Source organism: Poecilia reticulata, chromosome 15, assembly GCF_904066995.2.
Source record: "Poecilia reticulata chromosome 15, P_reticulata-male-v2, whole genome shotgun sequence".
Classification (NCBI taxonomy): domain Eukaryota; kingdom Metazoa; phylum Chordata; class Actinopteri; order Cyprinodontiformes; family Poeciliidae; genus Poecilia; species Poecilia reticulata.
In genome coordinates, this window is record NC_088844.1 from 29629994 (window position 1) to 29654902 (window position 24909).

Sequence of the window (24909 nt, forward strand, 5' to 3'; positions counted from 1 at the left end):
TGAAATAAACGTATTAGTGCCTACAGGCAGCATGCTGCAGGAGGGTTTTAGTGGTAACCAGATTACTGCTAATCCTCCGGCTGACCTTCAGCCTAAAGGTTAAATAAAAGCGTCTCAGACAGAAAGATATGCTCGATCATAAGCGGCTTCATTAAGACAGTAATATGAAAGCTAACTGGACACGGCGTTAGCATTTAGCCACTCTGGAGCGGAGGCGCAGCTTGATCTGTTGGCCGCCGTCGCCGTCCTTCGTCTCCTGGTTAATAATCTGAAAACACAGACAGGAGAAAACATGGCAGAGGAGGGCGGGCGTAGCAGGGGGGGCGTAGCAGAGCAGGTAACCAACAAAACCAGGAACAGGCGTTAATTAAAAAAAAATAAATGTTAGCCACTTATGAATTCAAGATGGCCACTAGGGTCACCAAGGTGAAATTACCTTTGCACTAAATCTAACAATAGTTAACACAAAAGAAAACATGAAGAGAACTCATAGAAATGATATTCACTGATTTTTTTACATTTATTTTTCAAGATGGCCACCATTGTCGTCATGGAATATAAACTTTTGCAATAAACTCACCAAGAACATGAATATGCTTGGTGTCAAATCAGAGCCCACATCTTTTGAACTGTAAAAATCATATTTTCTTCATCTTGTGTTTGACTTTTCTGGTTGGCGGTTTTCAAAATGGCCACTATAGTTGTGTTGGATTAAATGTTTATGCTGAAACCGGCAGCAGTTGTTGCCAGTGGTCGACACAGCTAACCAAAGGTTTGGGTCACTAACCACTCATTCAACAAGCAACAATCTTAGCTGCGCCAGCGTTAAACACACAGATGTAACCAGAAGCTGATGCCAAGCCACTAAATATAAAAATTAAGTTAATGCTAAACGTAAAAAATAAGCAGACGGGACAGCTGAGCAACGTTAGCAGAAGTCAACGCTGAACCACCAAATAAAGTCTCTCAGTCCGTTTCACAGCTAAATATCCTTCCAGTTCACAACTGGTGAGATTCCTGAATCGTTCAGTTTCCTGTTGGGTTTTACTTTGAAGTTGCATGAAAACAAGCGATGTGACAAAGTTTATCCAGGTCATATAAATGCCTAACATTTTATGGCAATAATTGGTTCAAAAGGCTCAAAAATGTCTGCCGTCTTGAAATCCAAGTGGCTGATGGGAAATATGAAAAACATACGACCTGAGTGCAGAACAAGGCCTTTAAAAAATATGCAGCATAATTAAAATATTCTTTCAATAGAAAATGGTAGTTTTAATGTAGTGACACCAAATGCTCCACTGAGAAGTGAACAAATAAAAACATTCATTTTCTCCATAAGGCAAACAAACCTGCATATCCAGATTTACTGTGAGGTTATCAACACGGGATAAAGATGAAAAACAACCCCAACATCTCATTTCCCAGCATTCAGAGCATTAATAAATCAGATGAAGATATGAGCCGCAGCCCCGCGGCTCCACTCACCGGGTGGGGGGGCATTTCCATGGGGCAGGAGATTTCAGGCCTGTAGAGTTTCTTTCTGCTCCTCTTGGCCGTCAAACGGAGGGGGGAGCAGGAGGAAGAGGAGGAAGAGGCTGCCTGGGCATCCACACGGCTGCTGACCAGGCTCATCATCTTCTTGGCTGCAGCAACACATCAGGATGCTTTCAGGGATTTGATCAGCATGAACAAACAGCAGCACAAAGATCCGAGGCTTGGGCAGAACAAGACCTCATTCTGAGACAGAGAGTAAAAGTTTCCGAGCTCTGATACTCAGGTTTTTGTCACCAGATCACATCATTTACTCCAAGCAGGTAAAACTCTGGCTGGTTAACGTTTCCCAGTTAAATGAGAGGTTAAAGCCCAGTGCGACACCAGTCAGGCCTTTAGCAGGACCCAGAAGATGTTTGACTCAGTGGGACTCTACTGGTACCAGGCCAGTTCAGCCTCCAGGCCCAGGCCCACCATTCACCCATTCACTCTGTGGTTGAATTGTGTTTAGTTCTGGTGAGGTCAGGCTCCCTGCTCTGGCTGAAAGGTCGTGTGTTTCTGACCTCCAGAGCCCAGCACGGTCGGGGACCTCTGCAGGAAGTCTCCGATCTTCTGCAGCGTGCCGTCCTTCCTGCCGCGGAGGCCGACCTGGGAGGTAGCGCTCTGGCCACAGGGAGGTAAAGGCGGTCAGCAGTTTGTCTCACAGCGTCCAGTTTAACAGTGACCGTTTGGTTCTGGGTGGTACCTCCTCTGTCTGCGGGCTCAGCTTCGGTGCGAGTTTGGTTCTGGTGTTCCTCCGGTTCTCCGTCTCCACTTCCTCCTGAAAACCCAGACATGACTCATCTTTAACAAGGAGCGAAAAACAACATGTTTCATAATGACAGGTTGGAGCAGATGGAGGCGGTTCTAATTCAACACAGTGCGGAGCAGCCGCGGTGAAATCACACGTCATTTAAGAGGAGAAACAAGCTGTAATTTATCGTTAGAGGCCAGGCGGAGGAGCTGGAATCACAAACTCAGACACGAGTGTTTGGCTTCCACTGAGCCTGGAGGAGAACCTGCCGTCAGCGCCAAGCACAAACCCAACCAGGTTCAACGCATTTCAGATCCAGACACTCGGCTTAAACACACCAAACATGTCCGGTCCAGTCTTCACATCCCAAACGGCCATCGAACGCATCGTCTGCTCTCCACTTCTTGGCATGTTTACTGCAGCGTGATTCAGTTGGATTATTTAAACTGTAAAACTGTAACTGTTCATAATCTAAAGATGTTCATTATTGTCAACCTTTCATCATATTTGAGAATTTTCAGAAATAAAACTGTTTTAGCAGGAAAGAGGAAAACATGTATTAATGTCCGATCAATCAATCAATGATCAGGTCTCTGTTGATTCAGATTCGTCGTCCGCAGCTCAAACTGGAAACTGTGAATTATTTAGCTACATCAGCTGACTGGTCATTTTCAATCCTCTGCTGAAGCAAAACTACATTTAAATTAAATTTGTTATATTACAGTTTTTACAGAGAAAATTGCAATCAGCATCTCAGAGTCTAGAGAAAACAGTAAATCATCAAATAAAAGCCTGATTGGTGGAAACAAAGAAGGAATGTGAAGGAGAAATCAGACAGTTTTATTGCTGCTGGCTCATATTTTACCCAAACTCTAGATTTATTCTCTGCTGAAGGAGTTTTAAAGGATTGTAAAGTTACAGCAGTTTAAAGCCTCAGTGGATCAGTCGGGATCAAATCTTCTGCTTCCCTGCAGAGTTTTGCCACATTATCAAATCAAAGAAACGTGAATCACAAGCAGCCGCAGCAGACGAGGCCGACCTGCGAATTGGCTGATTGGTTGGGGGAGAGGAGTGGGCGGGGAATCAGGGGGAACAAAGGTCACGACCTGTGGAGTCATCAATGACTCACTGGATGGTTTTAGAGATAATCAGAGCGAGAGCGGAGGAGTGGGGCAGCAGAGAGGAGCCGAGTGTGTGAGGCGCTGTGTGTCTCACACACTGTGTGAGTGTGTGTGAGGCACACTCACACAGCGCCTGTGTGTGAGAGTGTGTGTGTGTGTGTGTGTGAGAGAGGCGGAGCAGGCGTTAACGTTGTGGAGGCGGAGGGATGAGAGATGATGAGGAGCGGAGATAAGCTGGGATTGGATGGCATGGAGTCAGTAAACACAATGGAGAGGATGGAGCAGAACCAGAGAACGAGGAGGGAAAGAAAGGAAGTGAGGGATGGAGAAGGAAGGGAGAGAATGAGGAGAGGGATAGAGAAGGAAGAGAGTGTGATGGAGAGAATGAGGAGAGGGATGGAGAAGGAAGAGAGATGGAGAGAAGGAAGAGAGTGTGATGGAGAGAATGAGGAGAGGGATGGAGAAGGAAGAGAGATGGAGAGAAGGAAGAGAGAGGGATGAGTGAATGAAGAGAAACAGAGGAACAGATGTGATCTAGAGACGGTGAAATTTGTCTGGGGTTGATTTATTTCCTGTTCTGGATCCCATGTGATCCCATCAGAACCTGAAGGTCGATTCTGTCTGACCAGCTTCATCATCTCTAACTGAGCCGGTCCAGAGGAACGGTGATCAGTTTTCATGGTTACCATGGTGACAATCTGTCTGGTTATATTTAAGACTTTAGACTGAAGAAGAAAACTCGCTGGAGATGTTCGCCTACACAAAACGACAGATACCTGCTGCTACTTCAGCTACAGGACTGGGTGAGACCGGACCGGACCAACTGGACCCGACAGAACCGCTGGCCCCAACTGGACCTACTCTGCTGAAGTAGCAGTTATCTTCCCCAATCTTCCCAGGAACCAAAGGTCTGGTTTCCGTGGTTTTGGACTCGACAGGTCGCTGTACCGTTGGCTCATCAGTGACGGTTCTTACCGACGTCTGTTTAGGAACATTTTGGCTCTTTGGTTCTGTTCAGGCAGAGGAGAACTTCCTGCCAGTAAAATGAGAAACATGGCGACTAAAAGCAGCAACTCGGGCGTCACCAGTAACTTCAGGACGCAAATGTACCGTTTCCTCTTCCTCAAAACCTTTTTGACAGGAACTTTTACCAAAAGCTAGAAGACCAAAGTAAAGAGATTACATTTCAGGGTCACAGAAGGTCAAAGTTCAACTTCATGAACTCTTCGTCCTTCGTGTCTCTGCGTGGTTAAAGCTACAAACTCCAACCGGAGCCTTCAGGTCATCCAGCCTGCACATTTCTGTCATTTCATTTAAAATTTTTGTCATGTGTACATCTGTGAAGATTCCTGCTTCATTTAACTTTCCAGCCAGATTTAAGCAGAGTAAATCCAGAGTCAGAGTTAATGTTCTCGTCGTCGGCCTGATCTAGTAAAGACGACCTGGAGCAGAATGAAGGTCCTTTAACACGGTGAAGTCCTACAGACAGATTTACGCTCCTTTTACAAAGCCACACTTATCATTTATATCAATAATCACAGCCTTTTGAACCAGAAGAGAGAGAAAACATTTCTGCCGGAAGCTGATGTAAAGATTTTCTGGGACAGCAGCAGGGATGCCGCTCCTAAAAGTAAAAGCTTTGTCAATAAACCGTTAGGAGACGGACGGATGGACGGTCCTCTGCCTGGGAGGGAGCAGCATCATTACAGAGAGACAAGTGCTGGAGGTGAGCAGGGCTGGATGAGGCAGTTTATCTTCATGTCTAAAGGAAACCTGAACCAGTCGGATCCGTCCTGATAAGAACCCGCTCAACCATGTCAGCCGCAAATTACAGCTTCTCCTCCGACAGGCAGCAATTACACGCAAATTAATCGGTTGATTTAGACGGCTTTAGAAGATAAATGACCTGGAGTCAGAGCTGGAGTCAGAACATCCACAGATCCTAATGCAGAGACACAGCGCGTCTCATTTCAGATCGGGTTCATTAATACGATCGTTTATCCACTTCTGTTCAGCCTAAGAGACCAAAGTGGACCGGTCCACTTTGGTCTCTTAGATTTTTGTAAAAGTCACACTATGATGTTCAACCTGATGTGTGGCAGGACGGGAGTCACCACAGAAGAAGAGTTTGTTCCCAGTGAGATCATCAGCTCACGGTGAGGTGTGTGAAAATGTAAAGCGCCTGGAGTTCGTAGCCTATTTTCAGTCTTGAAATTGTTTTCTCTAATTTAATTTTAAAACAAAAAAAATCTAATTATACATTTTTTGTCATCTTATTTTTGAAATGCAAGAACCAAAGAACCAGACAGATTCAACACCGGCCCCCTGAACCTGATCACTGCGTCCAAAAGCTTTTACCTTATTCTAGATTTCATGTTTTATTTTACGGAATCACAGAAAAATGTTAATTTATCTTTAAACTAAATGAATGATGATGAGCAGGTCAGGAGGAGATGGCGGATGAAGACGGGAACCATGGAAACCCAACATGGCGGATGAAGACGGGAACCATGGAAACCCAACATGGCGGATGTCGATGGGAACCATGGAAACCCAACATGGCGGATGTCGATGGGAACCATGGAAACCCAACATGGCGGATGTCGATGGGAACCATGGAAACCCAACATGGCGGATGTCGATGGGAACCATGGAAACCCAACATGGCGGATGTCGATGGGAACCATGGAAACCCAACATGGCGGATGTTGATGGGAACCATGGAAACCCAACACGGCGGATGTTGATGGGAACCATGGAAACCCAACACGGCGGATGTTGATGGGAACCATGGAAACCCAACACGGCGGATGTTGATGGGAACCATGGAAACCCAACACGGCGGATGTCGATGGGAACCATGGAAACCCAACATGGCGGATGTTGATGGGAACCATGGAAACCCAACACGGCGGATGTTGATGGGAACCATGGAAACCCAACACGGCGGATGTTGATGGGAACCATGGAAACCCAACACGGCGGATGTTGATGGGAACCATGGAAACCCAACACGGCGGATGTTGATGGGAACCATGGAAACCCAACACGGCGGATGTTGATGGGAACCATGGAAACCTAACATGGCGGATGTTGATGCGAAGTGAAATGGTTCTGTGGGTTCTGGATGGAAACACGGTTCTAAGGAGGGAAAGCAAACGGTACCTTTCGTGCTGTTCGTCTCTTAGTCCTCCTGAAAATGTGAGACTTAAACAAAAACAAGAATTTGGTTAAAAAGCAGCTTTAATTTGATGTGAACTTTTGCAGTTTAACAGTAGCTGACTAACTTATAAACCGGGTATTTTTCATCTAATGCAGTAAAAACTAATAACTGAAGACAAAAGACGAAAACATGAGCAGAAACTTTCTGAAGAGCCTGTTGGACAGACAAAAACTTTGACTGGTCCAGAACTGAAGGTTACAGTGCTGTTGGGTAAAGAGCTGAACACAACAGCTTAAAACATTAAAGTTCATCTCAAAGTCTCACACAGTGGTTGTTTTTGGACTCTTTTGGCAGGAGAAACATGGACTTTACATGATAACTAACAAGTTTCACCTCTATAAATAAAGATCTGAGAACAGAGTCAGTAAGCAAACAGATGGCTGGTTTCAGCTCAACGTTGGGAACAAAAATAGAAATGCAAATGTGCATTTCAGGTGCAACGCTCAGAGGACCAGGAAGAGTTTCAGGCTGCTTGTCCAGCTCTGGTCCCTCTGTGACCTGCTGAGGGTCCATGAAGTTCTGTCCCATTAATCTGGAGGAAACCTGCCGTCAGTCTGCACAGCTGGGGGAAGATGGGCCAGGATGGCGCTGGAAGAACCACAGACTGAACCAGAGACTGAACCAGAAACTGAACCACAGAACCAGAGACTGAACTATTGACTGAACCACTGAACCAGCGACTGAACCACTGAACCAGAGAAACACAGACTGAACCAGAGACTGAACCACTGAACCAGAAACTGAACCACAGAACCAGAGACTGAACAATTGACTGAACCAGAGACTGAACAATTGACTGAACCAGAGACTGAACTATTGACTGAACCACTGAACCAGAGACTGAACCACAGAACCAGAGACTGAACAATTGACTGAACCACTGAACCAGAGACTGAACCACAGAACCAGAGACTGAACAATTGACTGAACCAGAGACTGAACAATTGACTGAACCAGAGACTGAACTATTGACTGAACCACTGAACCAGAGACTGAACCACAGAACCAGAGACTGAACTATTGACTGAACCACTGAACCAGAGACTGAACCACAGAACCAGAGACTGAACAATTGACTGAACCACTGAACCAGAGACTGAACCACAGAACCAAAGACTGAACCACAGAACCAGAGACTGAACCATAGAAACACAGATTGAACCACTGAACCAGAGACTGAACCAGCGACTGAACCACTGAATCAGCGACTGAACCACTGAACCAGCGACTGAACCACTGAACCAGAGACTGAACCACAGAACCAGAGACTGAACCACAGAACCAGAGACTGAACCATAGAAACACAGACTGAACCACAGAACCAGAGACTGAACCATAGAAACACAGATTGAACCACTGAATCAGCGACTGAACCACTGAACCAGAGACTGAACCAGCGACTGAACCACTGAACCAGAGATTGAACCATAGAAACACAGACTGAACCACTGAACCAGCGACTGAACCACTGAACCAGCGACTGAACCACTGAACCAGCGACTGAACCACTGAACCAGCGACTGAACCACTGAACCAGCGACTGAACCACTGAACCAGAGACTGAACCAGCGACTGAACCACTGAACCAGAGATTGAACCATAGAAACACAGACTGAACCACTGAACCAGAGACTGAACCACTGAACCAGCGACTGAACCACTGAACCAGCGACTGAACCACTGAACCAGCGACTGAACCACTGAACCAGCGACTGAACCACTGAACCAGCGACTGAACCACTGAACCAGAGATTGAACCATAGAAACACAGACTGAACCAGCAACTGAACCACTGAACCAGAGACTGAACCATAGAAACACAGACTGAACCAGCAACTGAACCACTGAACCAGAGACTGAACCAGCATGGGTTGGGATGGCAGGTTTCAAAGTAAAAGTGACTTTCCAGTGGAACGTCCGGGGAGAACTCTGTCTCAGTATCAGAACGTTTCTAACGATAAACTCATTCATCCAGCTAATGAATCTAAATTTTTATTTCTCCAGGTGTATTTCCTGGGAAATCTGATCTGAAGGACATGAGCAGAGTCCTTAGAGCTGGGATTACCGGCTCATCACTGGAGGCACAAACTCATCCATTCCTTCCAAACCTTCAGGTTTATGTTGAATAATTTATTTGCCTTTTAGGCTTTTTAAATGTGAGCAAAGCCGTTAAAGGCCAGACAAACAAGAAGGAGAATTTATCCTTCAGCATGTTTTAATGCTCAGATGTTTGGGTATTTGTTAAATAAATCACAGTAAACCAGCGCTGCAGTAAAAACATCAGGCAGATCATTGCTGACTCCTCCAACGCTGTAGCAGTCAGTGTTACAGTAGCTCTGCAGAAGCTTCTGACTGAAGTAGTTCAGGTGTCCTTAGCTTTTGTACTTGATTTAAATAATTTTACCAACTGGTCAGTTTTATTCTGCTCCCAGTCTTACTTTTTAAATGACTATAAACTATTATTGCTGTAACAATTCTAAAAAAAAAGGAGTTTACTTCAGCTGCTGAACTGCTGAAAATATAAATAAAATATCTAAACATTATTACAGTGAAGTCTGTTCTGGTCATATTCCTCGTTCCAGGACTCAAATATTCATACAGAATATTTATTGATGCTCTTGTTACTTTATTTGCTGTAAAGCACAAAGAAGAAGCAGCTTTTTTTCCTGCATTTGCCATCTCTAGGGGGTTTAAATATTAAAATGAACTTGAGCTATTATTATTGAACAGAGATTAGTTTTCCATTTCAGATACTACCTTGATATTCCCAGCCAGCTGCTCCGGTTTGCCAAGCAGTAAATTGGATCCTTCTGATGGTTTTTATGTTAATCTACAGTTTTAAGTTTCCTTTAAAGCAGCTGAATAACTTTAATTAGCTGAGAGGCTCCAAACAATGGAGAGCAGCAGCTTAATGTGAAGCTGTGGGTCTGAAATAGAAACATTCAGACAGTTCTGAAGCTCAGCTTGGAGTCCAGATTCAGAAAACCTGAACCTGAACGAGTCGTTTAGTTTCAAATCCCTGGGATCCGACACAGACCTCCATCTTCATCTGCAGGAGGAGCACAGAAGCCCAGTGGTGATGCATCCACAGCAGGATGAGGTGGGAGGTCACGTGGGGTCACCGGGGCGACCCATGCATCACCCCGCTCCACTGAGGGCGGGTCTGACTCGCTCCCAGTTAAATATGGGAGCTGGGACGTCTCGCCGTCTCTGCCAAACAACAAACCCTCTGCAGCAGGAGCTGAGAAAAAACCTTTTAAATGCTTTTTCCTCAGGAGTCAGAGGTCGACCTCCACATGGCCTGGGGGTTGACCATCTACAGAATGCAGCAGAAAGCATTATGAACAATAATATCTGATCTGAAAGGTGGACAGTAAAATTCCTCCACTATAACTGGACTTTTCATAAAGAATATTTCATGTTTCTGACTGGTTATGATCTGAATCCACATGGTAAAAACTGCTGTATGTTTCCAAAAGACAACCAGAAACGTTCTGGCTCTTTGACCCAACATGATTATAGCCGATGACCTCAAGCTGGCTGTTGGTTTTACCGGAGGAAACATTGAGGAGGAGCCGATCTGGGCCTCAGAGGAGCCATCGCTAGCGCCGAGAAGACGGACTGCTCTCAGCAGGACAGACAGACCTCCAGGTTTCCATGGTGATCCAGCAGATGGAAAGGAAAGCAACACTTCCTTCACCTGAGCAGGGATCAGGCACATGGTCTGGACCGATGAACAGATCCGTCTTTTCAAGCTTCTTCCTCCGCTCTGCAGACGGATGTTCCTAAACTTCAGACTCTGGTCTGGTTCCCGTCCGGATGGCGCGAACCAGCGGAGAAGAGCAACGCCACCCAGGAAACCAGTGACACACAGCAGACGGAAATAGCCTAGCCAGCTCTCCGACGTATACTACAGGACATTTTGAGGTCTCAATTTAAATACAGGAATATAAGACTTGAGGAGTTTTTTTTCCAGAGTTTTTCTGATTGAGTACGAAAAAACTAAAACCAGAATCTCCTCACCAACCGCTGATGCTGCGACAGATTATCTGGATGAAATGCTACAAACAGCAAACTGTTTGTTTCGAGCAGCAGCAGGTTTCCATCGGGCTTCCATCTGCTGCCGAGCCCGTTGGGTCCGTTCTTAGTTAGAATCGTGTTTTATAGTTTTACTAAGCGACAGTTGGACTGTACTCCTCCTGCTCTCTCTCAGGTAAACCTCCAGGTGAGTTCAGTCTGAATCCTCCTACCTTCTCCATCTCGCTGCTCTTCCTCTTGCGTCCGGTCCGGTTGATCTTGACGGTGACGGCGCTGTCGTCGCCCTGCCGCCGCAGCGCCAGGCGGTCGGGCTGCAGCGGGCTGAACGAGATCTCCAGCTCCGGCCGGGGGAAGCGGCTCGTCCGGCCCGTTTCCGTGGAAACCTCGGAGGACTCCAGCACCGAGGGGAAGCCGGACGAACCCTGGGGAAACAGCAACACTGAACTCAGCTGCTGCACCAAAGAGGCCCTGACGCTTTGACTAGGCCCTTCTCCTCCTCTCCTACACCCGGTTCATACTACACGATCCTTTGCCCCGATTTTCCTCTTATGACGCCGACATTCTAAGATTGGCGCTTGCGATAATCGTAGCCGATCATCCTGCAGCGTGTTTCTGTGTTGCGACTGATCGGGTCCAGTCGGTAGAACGGCGGACCGCTCCCATCTAACGTCGGTCATACTCAACATGTTGGATTGTCTTGGCCAGTTTATCGCTGCAGTGTGGGGTTTTCCCAGCCTGTTGAATGTGACCGGTAGCCAATCAGAAAGCAGGGAGGAGAATCCCAAACAGCTGACATGGACAACCGAACAACATGAATGCATATTCAACATTTCATGCAAGGAGTACCCAGAGAAAAAACAAGGAATTTGATGGATATAGCTGGTTTTTACAGGACTTTCCGTCTGGAATCTGAATGTCGGTGAGAGGAATCGGTTCGTGTGGCTGGACACACTGCACGACTGAACCCGATCGAACCCGTTTGAATCCGCTATGCCTGTGATTTTTTTTGTCAGGTGTTGAAAATCGTGCAGTGTGAACTGGACTTACCCGACTGCTGGCGGACGATCTGGTCTCCCTCCTCTCAGGCTGCAGAGGTTCAGCCTTTGCTTTCTTAGCCAGAGCAGAACTCTCACTCTGAAGGGGAAAAAAAAACACATTATTCTACATTAATCACCTAAAATCAACACAATATATTATATGTAAATCATCTGGACTTAATGCAAGGATTTAAAAATGTGATTCGACCCAACTTTATAAGGAAACATCCAGATAAAAGAAGATCTGAAGTGTTTTCTTCCAGGAAGACGTGGGAAACGTTGCAGTGAAAACCTAAACGTTTCATCCGTCTCCAGAAATATTCACTAATATCTGAGCATTTTTCACATCTTCATTTAAAGTGTGGGGAACATGTCAGATCCTGAAGAGGCTCTACGTATTTACAGCTTATAAACTATACGAGTGCTTCTGCAGCAGTTTAAATGCTTTGGTATTTTAAACTGGTTCATTTTTCCTGTGAAACGTCAGAACTCTCCTGTTTGTCAGATAAACTCCGACGGTTCTGACCTGCTCTGCTGCGATTCCCTGGTTGTTTTCCTTCAGCTGCACAATCTCTGCTTCCTTCTCCGCTAGAGCCGCCTGCAGCTCTGCCACTCTGAGAGAACGGCGGCAACCATTAGCCTGCAACACACACACACACACACATATCAGATCCACTGAACTACAGGAGCCTCTCCAGGCACCATTAAACTCCTGAGGCAAATGGAAACAAATCCACTAACTAAACGACTAAAATGTTGGAATTATTCCCAAAGCTGAAGCTCAGCTGTCATCTCGTTATCAGGGAAGAAATATTGTCCTAATTAGACACGCGTTGCTCCACAATATGAAAAAACGAGTCGACTAAAACAGCAGTTTATCATCATAGAGTCCAAGCCCAGAGTCCAGAACACGTCAGCCGTCTGCCCGTCCAGAACAGAATCCATCCGATTGTTCTGGTTAGCTGTATGCTAGTTATTAGCTGTGGAGCTCCAGGTGTGTGTAACACACACATGAGCTGGTGAACTGGTCCTGCAGACACTTCCTGCTCTGGTTGGAGCCGTTTGGCTGGTGAATCTCTCAACTTGATGAAAACCTGATTTAAAAGTTTCCATATTCAGCTCTGAGTTGCTGTTAATCAACTCAATAACAGCATCTACAAAAACTTGGTTTATAAAACTATTTGTTGCTCTGAAATGTGACTGACGTTGAGTTTTGATAAATGTTCTTAATAACTTGGTTCTGTTGACTCATTGATCTGTTTTTGTTTTGTTTTTAAATGCTAATGTTTGTAGCTTTGTTATTGAGCTGCCCAGGCTAATTTTTAGCCTCATGCTAACAATCGACTTTAACATTGTTCAAACATTTCAAAATGTGTTAGTTTGTATCTTTTTATTCTCCCATTAAGATGCTGGTTTCCTGTCCTCAGTCATAAACATCCCAGTCCAATAATTTAGTCCCAACTTAATTACTTTTATTTAGCTGGTTATTCTATAATCCTCTATAACTATAATCCTCAGACCTTCATTTTTCTTCACTCTGCTTCCAGTCAGACAGACGGAGAGCAGAGGATGAAGTATGAAACCTTTCAGTTCAGATTCCTGATTTAATCCTTCTTTCACCAAACCCGATCATGTTGGATCATTAATAACGTCTGATGGGACAGCCTGTCTGATTTATCGGTAAGTGTGGCGCTGCACTGACCCCTGCTGGTGACGCTGGGCTCTGCTGCTGCAGCTCCTTGATGATCTTGTCTTTGTCCGCCTGGCTGGCCAGCAGCTTCTGCAGCTGCACCTCCAGAGCAGCGACCAGCGTGTCCCGCTCCGCCCTCCAGCTCTCCATGGCCGCCTCCTTCTCCTCCAGCCTGGACTCCTGGGAGCAGACGGAGACGTGTTGGAAAAACATGTGGAGCTGCAGACGTTTCACCGTCCGGCTCTTACCAGGAGGCTCTGCTGGCGACAGTAGCGCTCTCGGTCCTCTGCAAACTTCCTCATCTCCTGGTTCCTCTTGTCCTCCGCCTCTTTGGCCTGGCCAATCAGAGACAGCTTCTCCTCCTGCCACTTCCTGCGTTCAGCCTGCTGTTTCTCCGTCAACACCTGCAGGAGAAGCAGACGTCCATCTGTCCACGTGTCCAACGTTCCTCATCCAGACAGACTCCAGTTCTGCAGCTTCTACCTTTAAGCTCTGCTGGGCTCGGGAAGCTTCGTCTCTGGCCAGCCCGAGGTCGTCTGAAGGTCGGCCGGACCCGCCGCTCTGCTCCAGCAGCTTCCCCTTCAGCTTCTCCACCTCTGAAACAACCAACTTGTCACATCAGTCTGTCAGTAAAATCATCAGTTTATGTGGACAGATCTGAAGTTTCTGGTGCTGAATGACGGAGTGAAGGTGTTGACTGGTTCTTATCCAGGTGTTTCACCTGCAGAGAGCTCCTGCAGCAGACGCATCTTGTCGTCCAGGACCTGCTCCATCTGCTGCTGCGTCTCCTCCTGCTCAGTCAGCGCCAGCCGCATGTCCTCCATCACCTGCTGCTTGGCCTGCAGCTCTGCAGAGGAGCAGACAGGAACATGGCTGAGGGAGCAACAACCTGAGGGAGGACTCGGCTGGACTCTGGCCCTGGATGGCTTCACGTTTATTTTAAGGAGACCTGTCATGCTTCCCTGAATAAGTACAGGTTAGGGCTGTAAACATGTTACGTGTTTCGTATAAGATCATTCTCAGATCATGAGATTTCACCGCCTCTGTTCTGTTTGAGGTTCTTCCAGAATGAGCTGCTTTAGTGTTCTGTCACTTTTATGCAAATAAGCTGCTGCTGGCCACGCCCCCAACCTCAACGTTTACATTTTAAACACATTAAAATGGCTGCAGACAGAAACACCTGCAGACAGCGACACTGTTAAAAGTGATTTTTTTTGTTTAAAAATCCCTGATTTTGTGGAGCTACTTAATATAGTTTATAATTTTGTAACATTTTTTCTTCAAACTTCTTTCAAAATCTACATATAGAAGGAAAAAAATGACGAAAATGGTGAAAAATGTGCAAAAAGCTCAGAATTATGCATCAGAACGACTGAAGTGGGGGGATATTTAAGCAGCCTGATGGAGACTCATCATCCCAGAGCAGGTCTCTACCTTTACAGGCCTCCTGGTAGAGCTGGGACGCCTTAGAGTCCTGCTGCTCCTGGAAGGACAGAAACATGAGGAGCCGTTAGGATCCAGCAGACTGGGAGGAATCAGACACAGCTGGAAACATCAGGGTTGTTTTACGGCTCTGAGCTGCTGGATGGTTCTGTCTCTGCTGCTCAGGTCCGACTGCAGCTGCTTCCTGGTTTTGTCCATGTCAGAAAGCTTCTGCTTCAGGGTCGTCTCCTCTGCTCTCATGGCCGACACCTGAAACCAAGACCAGTTTCTGCAGGTTTCACTAAATCACATTTCAGAGTTTTTAAGACCCTTATGAGCTCCAGTAGGTCAGAATGTTGCCACACTGCTGTGTTTAAAATCCACTAAACCTCCTGACGTCAGTTTGTGTCGCACCAAATGCTGCTCTTAGATTGGCGCCAACAGCAGCAACGCAGACCGTTTTCTGAGCCAGAGCATCAAATGAGTTGGTAACAGAAGTGAGCGAAGGGTGAAGACCAACGTTGTCCAAATAGGTTAGAAATTTGCGCTCGCCCATGAGACGGAAAAAAGTGAGCTAGCAAAGGTGTAGCAGGAAGGTGGCAGCAGCCTGAACCGCATGGAGCTACAGAAAGCAATGAAGTCTTCCTGAAACTCCAGCTGCTGCCTACATTCACTGAGATGAAACCGCCAAGCCACGACAAAATATAAAACCCATGATTGAAGTATTTAAACCCGACTTGCATTGTTTGTGTATTTAAGACGTTTTAAGGCCTCGTGCATTTTAGATCCATGAATTTAAGACGTTTTAAAAATGCGCAGACACCCTGAAAACAAACCACGTGCTCCAGATTAAGATATTCTAATGTAATCCGGCCTCGTTTAAAACCCGGCTGGATGTGTTGAGCCCGTATCCCCCAGTGTTCTGATACGGACCTCCTTCTGGACTTGCTGGACCTGCTTCCTGTAGTCGGCCAGCTTCTCTCTGAGGTCTGACGAGTCGTCCTCCTTCCTCTGAAGCTCCAGGCGGAGGCTCTTCACCTGCTGCGTCTCCTCCTGAGCCTCCAGCTTCAGCCTGGGACAGAGACACCAGAGACATCAGGAAGGAGGTTCAGGAAGTGATGAAGAAGCGGCTTCATCTTCGTCGTTACCTGCTGATCTCCCCGGCTTTCTTCTCCAGCTCAGCATCCTTCTCAGCTAAGGCCTCATGAGCCACAGCCAGCAGCTCCTGCCGCCGCTCCACCTCCTTCCTCCTCACTTCCTGGACAGCAAGGTTCTCCTCCTTCTCCCGTCGCTCTGCTTCCTGCAGCTTCTCCTGCAAGGTCGCGACCTTTCGCTCGGCTTCCTGCAGGGTCACGACCTGTTGCTTGGTTTCCTGAAGCTTCTCCTGCAAGGTCGCGACCTTTCGCTCGGCTTCCTGCAGGGTCACGACCTGTTGCTCTGTTTCCTGCAGCTTCTCCTGCAAGGTCGCGACCTTTCGCTCGGCTTCCTGCAGGGTCACAACCTGTTGCTTGGTTTCCTGAAGCTTCTTCTGCAAGGTCGCGACCTTTCGCTCGGCTTCCTGCAGGGTCACGACCTGTTGCTCTGTTTCCTGCAGCTTCTCCTGCAGGGTCGCGACCTTTCGCTCGGCTTCCTGCAGGGTCACGACCTGTTGCTCTGTTTCCTGAAGCTTCTCCTGCAAGGTCGCGACCTGTTGCTCCGTTTCCTGAAGCTTCTCCTGCAAGGTCGCGACCTTTCGCTCAGCTTCCTGCAGGGTCGAAACTTGTTGCTCTGTTTCCTGAAGCTTCTCCTGCAAGGTCGCGACCTTTTGCTCCGCTTCCTGCAGGGTCGCGACCTGTTGCTCCGTTTCCTGAAGCTTCTCCTGCAAGGTCGCGACCTTTTGCTCCGCTTCCTGCAGGGTCACGACCTGCTGCTCTGCTTCCTGCCATTTTTTTTGCAGCGTTACGGCCTGTTGTTGTGACTCCTGAAGTTTCTCCTGCAGGGTCGCGACCTGTTGCTCCGTTTCCTGCAGCTTCTCCTGCAAGGTCGTGACCTTTTGCTCCGCTTCCTGCAGGGTCGCGACCTGCTGAGCTGCTTCCTGCAGGGTCGTGACCTGTTGCTCTGTTTCCTGCAGCTTCTCCTGCAAGGTTGCGACCTTTCGCTCCGCTTCCTGCAGGGTCGCGACCTGTTGCTCTGTTTCCTGCAGTTTCTCCTGCAGGGTCGCGACCTGCCGCTCTGCTTCCTGCAGGGTTGCAACCTTTCGCTCTGAGTCCTGCAGATTCTCCTGCAGGGTTGCGACCTGCTGCGCTGCATCCTGCAGGGTCGCGACCTTTTGCTCTGCTTCTTGCAGTTTCTCCAGCAGGGTCGTGACCTGTTGCTCCGACTGATCCAGATTCTCCTGCAGCTCTGCTTCTCTCTCAGCAGACCTCCTCTCCGTCTCAGCCAGCTTCTCCTCCAGCTGCCTGTCCTTCTCTCGTCTTGTCTGCTCCATCTCAGAGGAAGCCTCTTCCCTCAGGGACGTGATCTCCCTCTGGAGGTCAGAGTTCACCCTGTCCAGGTCTTCAGCGCTGGATGAGACGGTGTTGCTGTGGAGCTCAGCTTCTCTCAGGTCGTCTCTCAGTTTCTCTGCTGCTTCCTGCTGCAGTCTGAGCTTCAGCTGCAGCTGCTCTGCTTCCTGATTGGACGCTTCCCGTTGGGTTTCCAGCTGGACTCGGAGTTCTTCCTGCTCCTCCAGCTTCCTCTGCAGCTCTCTGACCTGCTGCTCTACTGCAGCCTCCCTCTGTTTCCTCTCCTCCTCCAGCTGCTGGATGAGTCTCTGCATCGTCTCGCTGCTCTTCTTCTCCTCCTCCAGCCTCTTGCTGAGCTCAGAGACTTCCTCCCTCAGCTGGATGTCGACGCCGTCAGAGGAAGACAAAGCAGGCGTGTGCAGCTGCTGCAGCTCCTCTGTGAGGACATGGATTTGGTAGGACTGATCCAGGATCTTCCTGGACTTCTCCTCCAGCTCCTCCACAGCAGGCTGCAGGTGGACCGCCGTCTGCACCTCCACCTGCTCCGCCACTCGGAGCTCCTGCTGCTGCCGCCGGCTCTCCTCCAGAGCAGACTGCACCTCCTCCCTGGCTCTGCGCTCCTCCTGGAGGGAGGCCAGCGCCTCCTCCTTCCCCAGAGTCTGGTACTCCAGCGCAGCCATCAGCTCCTCTCTCCTCTTCTGCTCCTTCTGAAGCTCAGCCCGAGCTTCCTGAAAGGAGAAGAACTCATCATTTCTGAAGACATTTAAATGAAAACACTGATGCTGCTGGACACGCGGTGCCGCCATCACATGAAGAAGAGACTGAAGGTCTTCACGGAGACGCATCAGCAGGACGGACTAAACATCTGCACGTGGGATCGTCATGGAAACCTGTTGTTGATCTATAAAACTCTGTAAAGATGCAGGAGCGTAAAATAATGTTTTCTGGGTTCTTTCTGACAGACTGGAGATTTTCATGGAGTCTTAAGGCAGAACTCTGAATCGTTGCCGAGTGGAACAGCTCAGCTCTGGTGTTCCTCAGGAACCTGTTATTGGTCCCCCTGGATTCTCATTTTATTCCTGCCAAAAAACCCCTGAGGTTTAGGCATCACAACTGTGCATTTAGCCGAGAGAGCAGTTAGCTCTGATCACCAGCCCAGTTACAGCACAAGGCCTGATGGGAGAAAACGACGAAGATTAAAGCTCAACTAACCAACCAAATCATTTCATTTGGAGATAAATAGTCTAAATAGTTCTCATTGGTTCCATCTTTATTTTTCCTTGCGAATTTTGACATTTTTGAGGACATTTATTTAATAGTGCAGGTGGCAGTATGCATTTCTTCTACAGTGCTGCAGTACTAGAGAACAGCAGTGTCCCTCTGGAGGGAAGAATCAAAAAATATCAGAAAATTCCCTTCAAATGCTTCTTGAAATGGCACCTGAGTTCAGTCTTCCTCCAGGTGTTTCTTACCTGCAGCTGATCTTCATCTTTGCCTCGGTCGGAGCCGTTCTGCGAGCCCAGCTCTGTCTTCTTCTGCAGGTCCTCCAGCTGCTGCTCCATCTGGGCCACCTGCACTGACTTTTCCTGGAGCTGAAGAAGAAGCCATTTCTTTTCCTCTGCTTCATCAGCTTCGCGGGAAAACAAAGAAACAGAACAACGGTATTCATTTCCAGTGTCTTCTGGGCCGTTTCCTCCTGGTGCCTTCAGGTGTCGTTGGTACCTCTGTGCTCGTGGTTCTGATCGTCTTCAGGTTTCTTTTCAGTCGGTCCGGATCCGAGGCTGAAGTGAGACGCTCCTGGCAGCTCAGAGGCCTGACAGCTCAGAAGTCTGTCCTGAGAGGAAAAACGCATGAAAAACGTCAGCGATCTGGCCGCAGGCCCAGCCAGTGCGCGTCCCGTGGTCAGAGGGCGTTACCATGGTGACTGGATCCGAGCTGCAGCCAGCTGAGGACATGTTCCTGGTCAGGTTCTTGAAGATCTCCAGCCTCCGTTCAGCTCGCTCCTCCAGGATCTCCCTCTCCCTGACCAGGCGCTCACTGACGCACACACAGACACCAGTTAGTGGTTCTGGTTCTAAACCAGTTTGGAGCAGAGGAGGGAAGCAGCGTCTCACTCGTAGTCCTTCTGCATGTCGGAGAACAGCTCTGAGAACTCGCGGCTGATCTCCTCTCTGACCCGGGCCTCCAGCAGCAGGTTCTCCGAGCGCTCCGTCTTCAGCTGGACCTGCAGCTGCCTCAACAGCGCCACCTGCTGCTACAGGGACACCAGGGACAGAGAAGACGCTGTAACAGCAGCAGGGGACGCTTCTACGAAACCCAGTCAGTTTGGTTCTGTGCCCATCCTACCTCATGCATCACTTTGCTGATGACGACTTTCTCTTCTCCTTCGTCGGTCGTCTGATCCGTAGTGTCCTCCATGACACTGTCTTCTTCCTCCTCGTCCTCCTCGTCGTCCTCTTCCTCCTCGTCCTCCGGAACGTCCTCCAGGCTGGTCTCCCAGCCGGCGCTCCTCCGCCCTGAGGCTCTGGAGGAGGCGGCGTCGCTGCAGGACGGGATGGCAGGGAGCGGCCTGGAGATCAGGACGACCACCTGGAACCGCGGGAACAACAAACCTCCATCAGTGACACCCGACGTTCACGACAGCCGTCTGTAACCTGCAGCTCTGGAGAAGAAATGGCTCTGGACCATCTGGCTAAAAAACGGTGCAGAACCAACAAATTTTTAATTAAAAAAAATATTAATATAATAAGTGCATGGTTGCCATGGTGATGATTCCTGCCTGTGCTGGAGGGCAGGGGGAGCCCACAGCACCACTCCTCCTCAGTCAGAAGCATTTAACCCTCTGCAGGGACAGTGAGGAGGACTGTACGGACCTTCTGGGCCACGGCGGAGAACTTGAGGACGTTGAGGGTCTCGTCGTACATGGAGGCGCACTGGTTGATGTTGACGATCATGCAGGCTTTGCCCCGGCCGCAGAAGAAGCCCTGCAGGTAGTGTGTGAGCTTGCTCTCCCTGAAGGGGATGTGCTGCAGCAGCCTGGAGGCAGGAGACGACAGGATGCTGGTGGAAACAGGACTCAACCCAAACTTTAAGACCTGTATCGCAATCATTTTTAAAAATATACAGTGATCCCTCGCTATAACGCGGTCCACCTTTCGCGGTTTCGCGCATCTTTTTGTGCAGTTTTTTTTTCACAGTGCATTGTGTTCTGCGTGCTGATTGGCCCGTCAGGAGATGAAAGCTGAAAACTTTGAATGCCTGCTGGAAAAAACTAGCCAGAATCAGCGCAAAACCCGACCAGAGGTTCAGTTGACGAGATCCATCGCTCTGCCGTAGATCCAGCTGTGAATCTCTGGGGGCAGGTTGGAGGAGACGCTTTAATGACACGACTCCGGATCACATTAAGGCCCGATTGATGAACACGCACATCCACTGACCTGAAAACAGGCTTTGTTCTTTGGTTTCAATGAAGAGTATTTAATTATGCTGTGTAATAATTATAAAAACTAAAGGTAACTTCGCGGATTTCACTGATCGCGGGTTATTTTCGGAACGCAAACCCGCGGAAAACGAGGGATCGCTGTAGTAAATAAAAAGAAGTGTGTTAAGTTTTTATATTTCAAAACAAAACTGGATAAAATGCATTTTTTTAATCCCACACTCTGTTTGAACTGGTATGACTCCGCCATCTTTGTTTCTGTATCAACTGGCTCAGTTTAAGACGACCAGCTGCGCCCTCTGCTGGATGGAGGAAGTACTACAACACTGACAGAAGGTCCAAGCAGATATTATTATTATTATTATTATTATTATTATTAACTAATTTTAATCTAAACATCGACAATCATAATTCAGCTAATTGTTTGCATTCTAAATTTTTTTTATGTAAAACAAATTGAAATTTAAAAAACTATAACATGAGGATAAATTGACCTGGACAACATATTTAAGGCCAAATAGTACTTGCAGATGAATTTCAGACATTTTAAGGCTTTAACTTCTTTTCCTGTGAGCGGGTCAGAACCAGCGGGGGGAACTGGACCTGGAGGCGACTCACTTGGCCTGCTGGTTGTAGCGCAGAGCTTTGATGCACTTCCCCAGGATGAGCAGCGAGGCGTTGATGTTTCCTGCCTCCTTCAGGCGCTCTCCTTTGTTCTGAGTCTTGGCGCATCGCTCGGAGCCGGCCAGGTCACACAGACACAACCTGCAGGGCAGAGCGGCCATGTTTAACCTGCACACGCTGGACCGGGTGAGGTTCCCCTCCACTCACTCGCTGATGGTCTGGACTCTGGGCGGGTCGCCGTCCTCTACGCTCAGAATCCGGATGGAGAAGATGCTGTGACTGGAAGCAGACAGTCGGCGGTTAGAGAGCAGCAGGAAGCAGCTGGGCGTGAGGAACAACGGCGGCGCTGCTCACCTCCTGCTGGAGAGCTGGTTGAGGCGGGTGGAGGAGAAGCTCTGGTTCCTCCGGCCCAGCTTCACCACTCTGAACGCCTCCTCAGCGCTGCTCACCTGGACCCAGCGCAGATCTGGACACACAGCAGCCATCAGTCACTTCCTGTCCGACATCAGAAACCTTTCAGCTGCAGCTCAGCGCCCCGACCTTTGACGTAGGCGTTGCTGTTGGCGTCCTGCGCCAGCCGCAGCGCCGGCCTGCGCGGCACCCCGCTCGGCGCCACCTCCAGGAGGTCGTGGATGTTCTCGTTGTAGATCTCACAGAAGGAGACCCAGACGGAGAACTTGGTGTTGGGTTTGACGTCCAGGATGATTCTGTCTTGGGCTGCAGTACTGGGCCGCGGCGCCGTGGAGCCTGCAGACAACAGACCTTCTAAAACCCTACAGACAGCTGCAGAGAAACACGCTGGCTTAAAGCTACAGCTCCAAACATTCACAAAAAAATTATTTTTATGTCCCGACAGTAAAATGTAAAACAGTTAATTTGATCAAATGAAATCTAATCTCCTCGGCCATCTGCAGAAATACATCGCTTGGTCAAAAACAACCAATTAGAGCCAGGGGGAGGGTCTTAACGCTGTCAATCATTCTGGTGTATAGGCTGGCTCTGATCTCTGATTGTAGCGTGTATTTCTGCAGATGGCAGTAGGACCAATGGGACGAGTTTAATTATCTGTCTCATGTTATTCTGTCAGGACATAGTGACAGTTTCAACACGTATGTAAAACACATTTTTATAAAAGTTGCCTACTGCAGCTTTAATCAGTAAAATAATGAGAAAAGCTGCTGGTTGATATCAGACTCACCTCCAAACCAGGTCTGGTTGGTCGTGTTCTGCAGGCTGCTGCTCTTCTCATTCTGAACAGAAACAAACGGATTACATCTAGCATCAGGTGACCTCCAGAGGTCAACAGGTTTCCTAGCAACGCTCAGCAGAAAGTCGAGCTTTCCTCTTAAAAGTGAACCTTACTGATCCTGATTCTGTCACCATGGTAACTCAGTCTGAACTCCTGAGTATGAATTCAGTTTTAACAATACTCATTTGAATTTCTCACAGAAATATCTGCCTAAAAACATAGAAATTTATGCCAAGGAAATGTGTTGTTGACATGGTAACTGGGTCAGTTCAGCTGGTGTCGGGCCCGTCCGGGTCCAGGAGGAGCCGCTCACCTCTCTGAGTTGTTTGAGCAGGCTGTTCTTGAACTGCGCCTCGTCGGCCTGCTGCTGGCGGCTGAGAGCCAGGAACTCCCTGCAGCGGTGCGGCTTGACGCTCAGGCCCTGGAACACGTCGTCACCGATGCTGCTGAAGATGAGGCGCAGTGCCCGGGGCAGGATTCCAGCTTCAGCTTCAGAGTCGGGACCTTCAGCGGCACAAACAGCAGCACAGTCAGCTCTGAGCGCCGCCTACAGGCAGCTTCCACACTGCGGGTTGCTGTACCGAGGAACGTGAAGGTCTTCCCGGAGTTGGTGACTCCGTAGGTGAAAACCAGAGAGTTTTCTCCTTCCAGGACATCTTTGACCAGATCTTTGACGGTGCCTTCAAACAGCTCACTTTGTGTCGTTTCCGGGCCGTAAACCTTTAAATCAATCCTCCATTAGCAAGAACACATTTCATCTGAGAAACATTCAGTAAAAACACTAAAAGCCGATACGTTTTTATTCGTTTAAAAGTTAACACTGTCACACAGATATGTTGTTTACGTTTTGTTTTGTTTGAATTCACTATGACCTAAACGCATCGTCGGCCCAGCAGGCATTACACAGCTGAGAAAGTTGCAACCTAAATACGTGGAAAATATAATAAAGATATGTCTTTTTACGCATAACAAACAATAACGTATGTACAATAACATATGTAGAGAAACACATTAAACTAATCGTGGCTCCATTTAACAACAATCAGATGGACGTCCTGTTTATGGCCCAGTCAAAGTCTCACCCTGGAGAACTGGAAGCGCTGGCCGGTCTGAGGAAGGGATTTATCACTGCTGAGCCGGGCCAAAAGGGACAAACTGGGAGGCTTCAGGAGAACCGTATCAGGGGTTTCTAAGGCAACACAGTCCTGCAACAAAAACAAATATGAACCATGTGATCTGCTGCAGGCCGTCTTCCAGATTAATCAGAAGCGTTTCTACCTGTGACTCTCCGTTGCCTCTTTCTGATGAGGTAAAGGGTCGGATTCTGAGGTAAACCTGCAGGTGTTCTTTATCCTCCACGCAGGAATGCTGCAGAACAAAACAAAACAAAATAAAACAGTTACAAACAGAAAGCACAGCAGGCCAAAGAAGGCAGATCCCAACAGGTGGCATGTTGAGATTCAATACTTTGAAATAACTTCTGTTAACCACCAAACAGCTGGGTCTGACCGGTAAATCTGCTGAGGGGATGAACTCTGCTGAGAGTTTACTTTTCCCATCTTCAGCGAGTCTTTGTAGGTCAGTCTGGTTCAGGCAGGAGTCAGTCATTTTTCTACGGAGACACAAAAAACATCCAAATTATCTAAAGGCAGAAACTTCTTCATGGCAATTAAATGAAAGGTTTCATCGAACTGACAAATCAGGGCAGGATATATGGAGAAGAGCCCACTGCCTCCATGATGTTAAAAACTGACCAGAATTTCTTGTTTTCTTTTTTTTCTCGAAGAAAACCGGAAGCTTATCGATAAACAGAGGGAAAATCCCTTCTACGTTTCAATGCTAGATAACAATGCCTGCGCTCAAAATATAATACAACATCCCGTCAAACAATTGTTTTCATGTTTGTTATCTTTCAAAAATTTAACCTAAATTTGTTTTTGTTTTTTTTTTCCCCCTGACGACATGAAACGCTGTCACCTGTCAACGGCTATCATGGCTAGCTGGACACGGCTAAAACTTTGCTAAAGTTCGGTAAATTTAAAGAAAAAAACAACCCAGCTTCCATATTACAACTACGCCCAGAACAGAAAAAGTACTCACATAGCAGCTTTACATTCAGAGCATTTACACACAACCAAAAATAATACGTTTTCTTCCTTTTAAATTGACATGCTAACTGGCGTCGAGCTAAATCACAATAAACAGTCGCGGGTCTGCGTTTGAAAGAGTCCAATCAGGGCGAAACAAAAGCTGCGCATGCGCCGTAGCTGTGTGGCGTTCATGAACCATATATGAGCTC

The 24909-nt window shown here is 47.9% G+C and overlaps 1 protein-coding gene across 7 annotated transcripts; it reads right to left on the reverse strand.

Moving 5' to 3' along the window:
* Nucleotides 1-127: 127 nt before the first annotated feature.
* Nucleotides 128-24853, reverse strand: kif20ba (kinesin family member 20Ba). Of its 7 annotated transcripts, none has more exons than XM_081616285.1 (34): nt 24711-24853; nt 24120-24222; nt 23889-23978; nt 23693-23815; nt 23192-23330; nt 22924-23114; nt 22560-22611; nt 21902-22144; nt 21716-21827; nt 21569-21640; nt 21356-21502; nt 20172-20334; nt 19645-19887; nt 19413-19552; nt 19215-19335; nt 19021-19132; nt 18771-18928; nt 16875-18026; nt 15964-16802; nt 15749-15887; nt 14963-15085; nt 14828-14876; nt 14115-14240; nt 13877-13989; nt 13642-13797; nt 13406-13573; nt 12230-12343; nt 11714-11800; nt 10879-11088; nt 6571-6612; nt 2237-2311; nt 2055-2154; nt 1486-1643; nt 128-268 (listed from the first exon to the last, which is right to left on the reverse strand). In XM_081616285.1, exons 2-34 carry the CDS (start codon nt 24216-24218, stop codon nt 188-190), a joined length of 5937 nt encoding a protein of 1978 aa, XP_081472411.1. In that variant the 5' UTR covers nt 24219-24222; nt 24711-24853; the 3' UTR covers nt 128-187. The 7 variants fall into 7 exon arrangements, with proteins under 7 accessions (XP_081472411.1, XP_081472408.1, XP_081472409.1 ...); XM_081616282.1 differs by having other exon boundaries at nt 15964-16616; nt 16647-18026; XM_081616283.1 differs by having other exon boundaries at nt 15964-18026; nt 21902-22108.
* Nucleotides 24854-24909: the final 56 nt, after the last annotated feature.

Bases quoted from the DNA above. Each gene is read 5' to 3' on its own strand.
- kif20ba (XM_081616279.1), bottom strand. From the start codon at position 24,218: ATGACTGACTCCTGCCTGAACCAGACTGACCTACAAAGACTCGCTGAA. The intron at 13,798-13,876 runs GTAGAAGCTGCA...CTTCTCCTGCAG, and splicing joins GAGCCCAGCAGAGCTTAAAG to GTGTTGACGGAGAAACAGCA. The intron at 11,089-11,713 runs GTAAGTCCAGTT...CTGTTTCCCCAG, and splicing joins GATCGTCCGCCAGCAGTCGG to GGTTCGTCCGGCTTCCCCTC.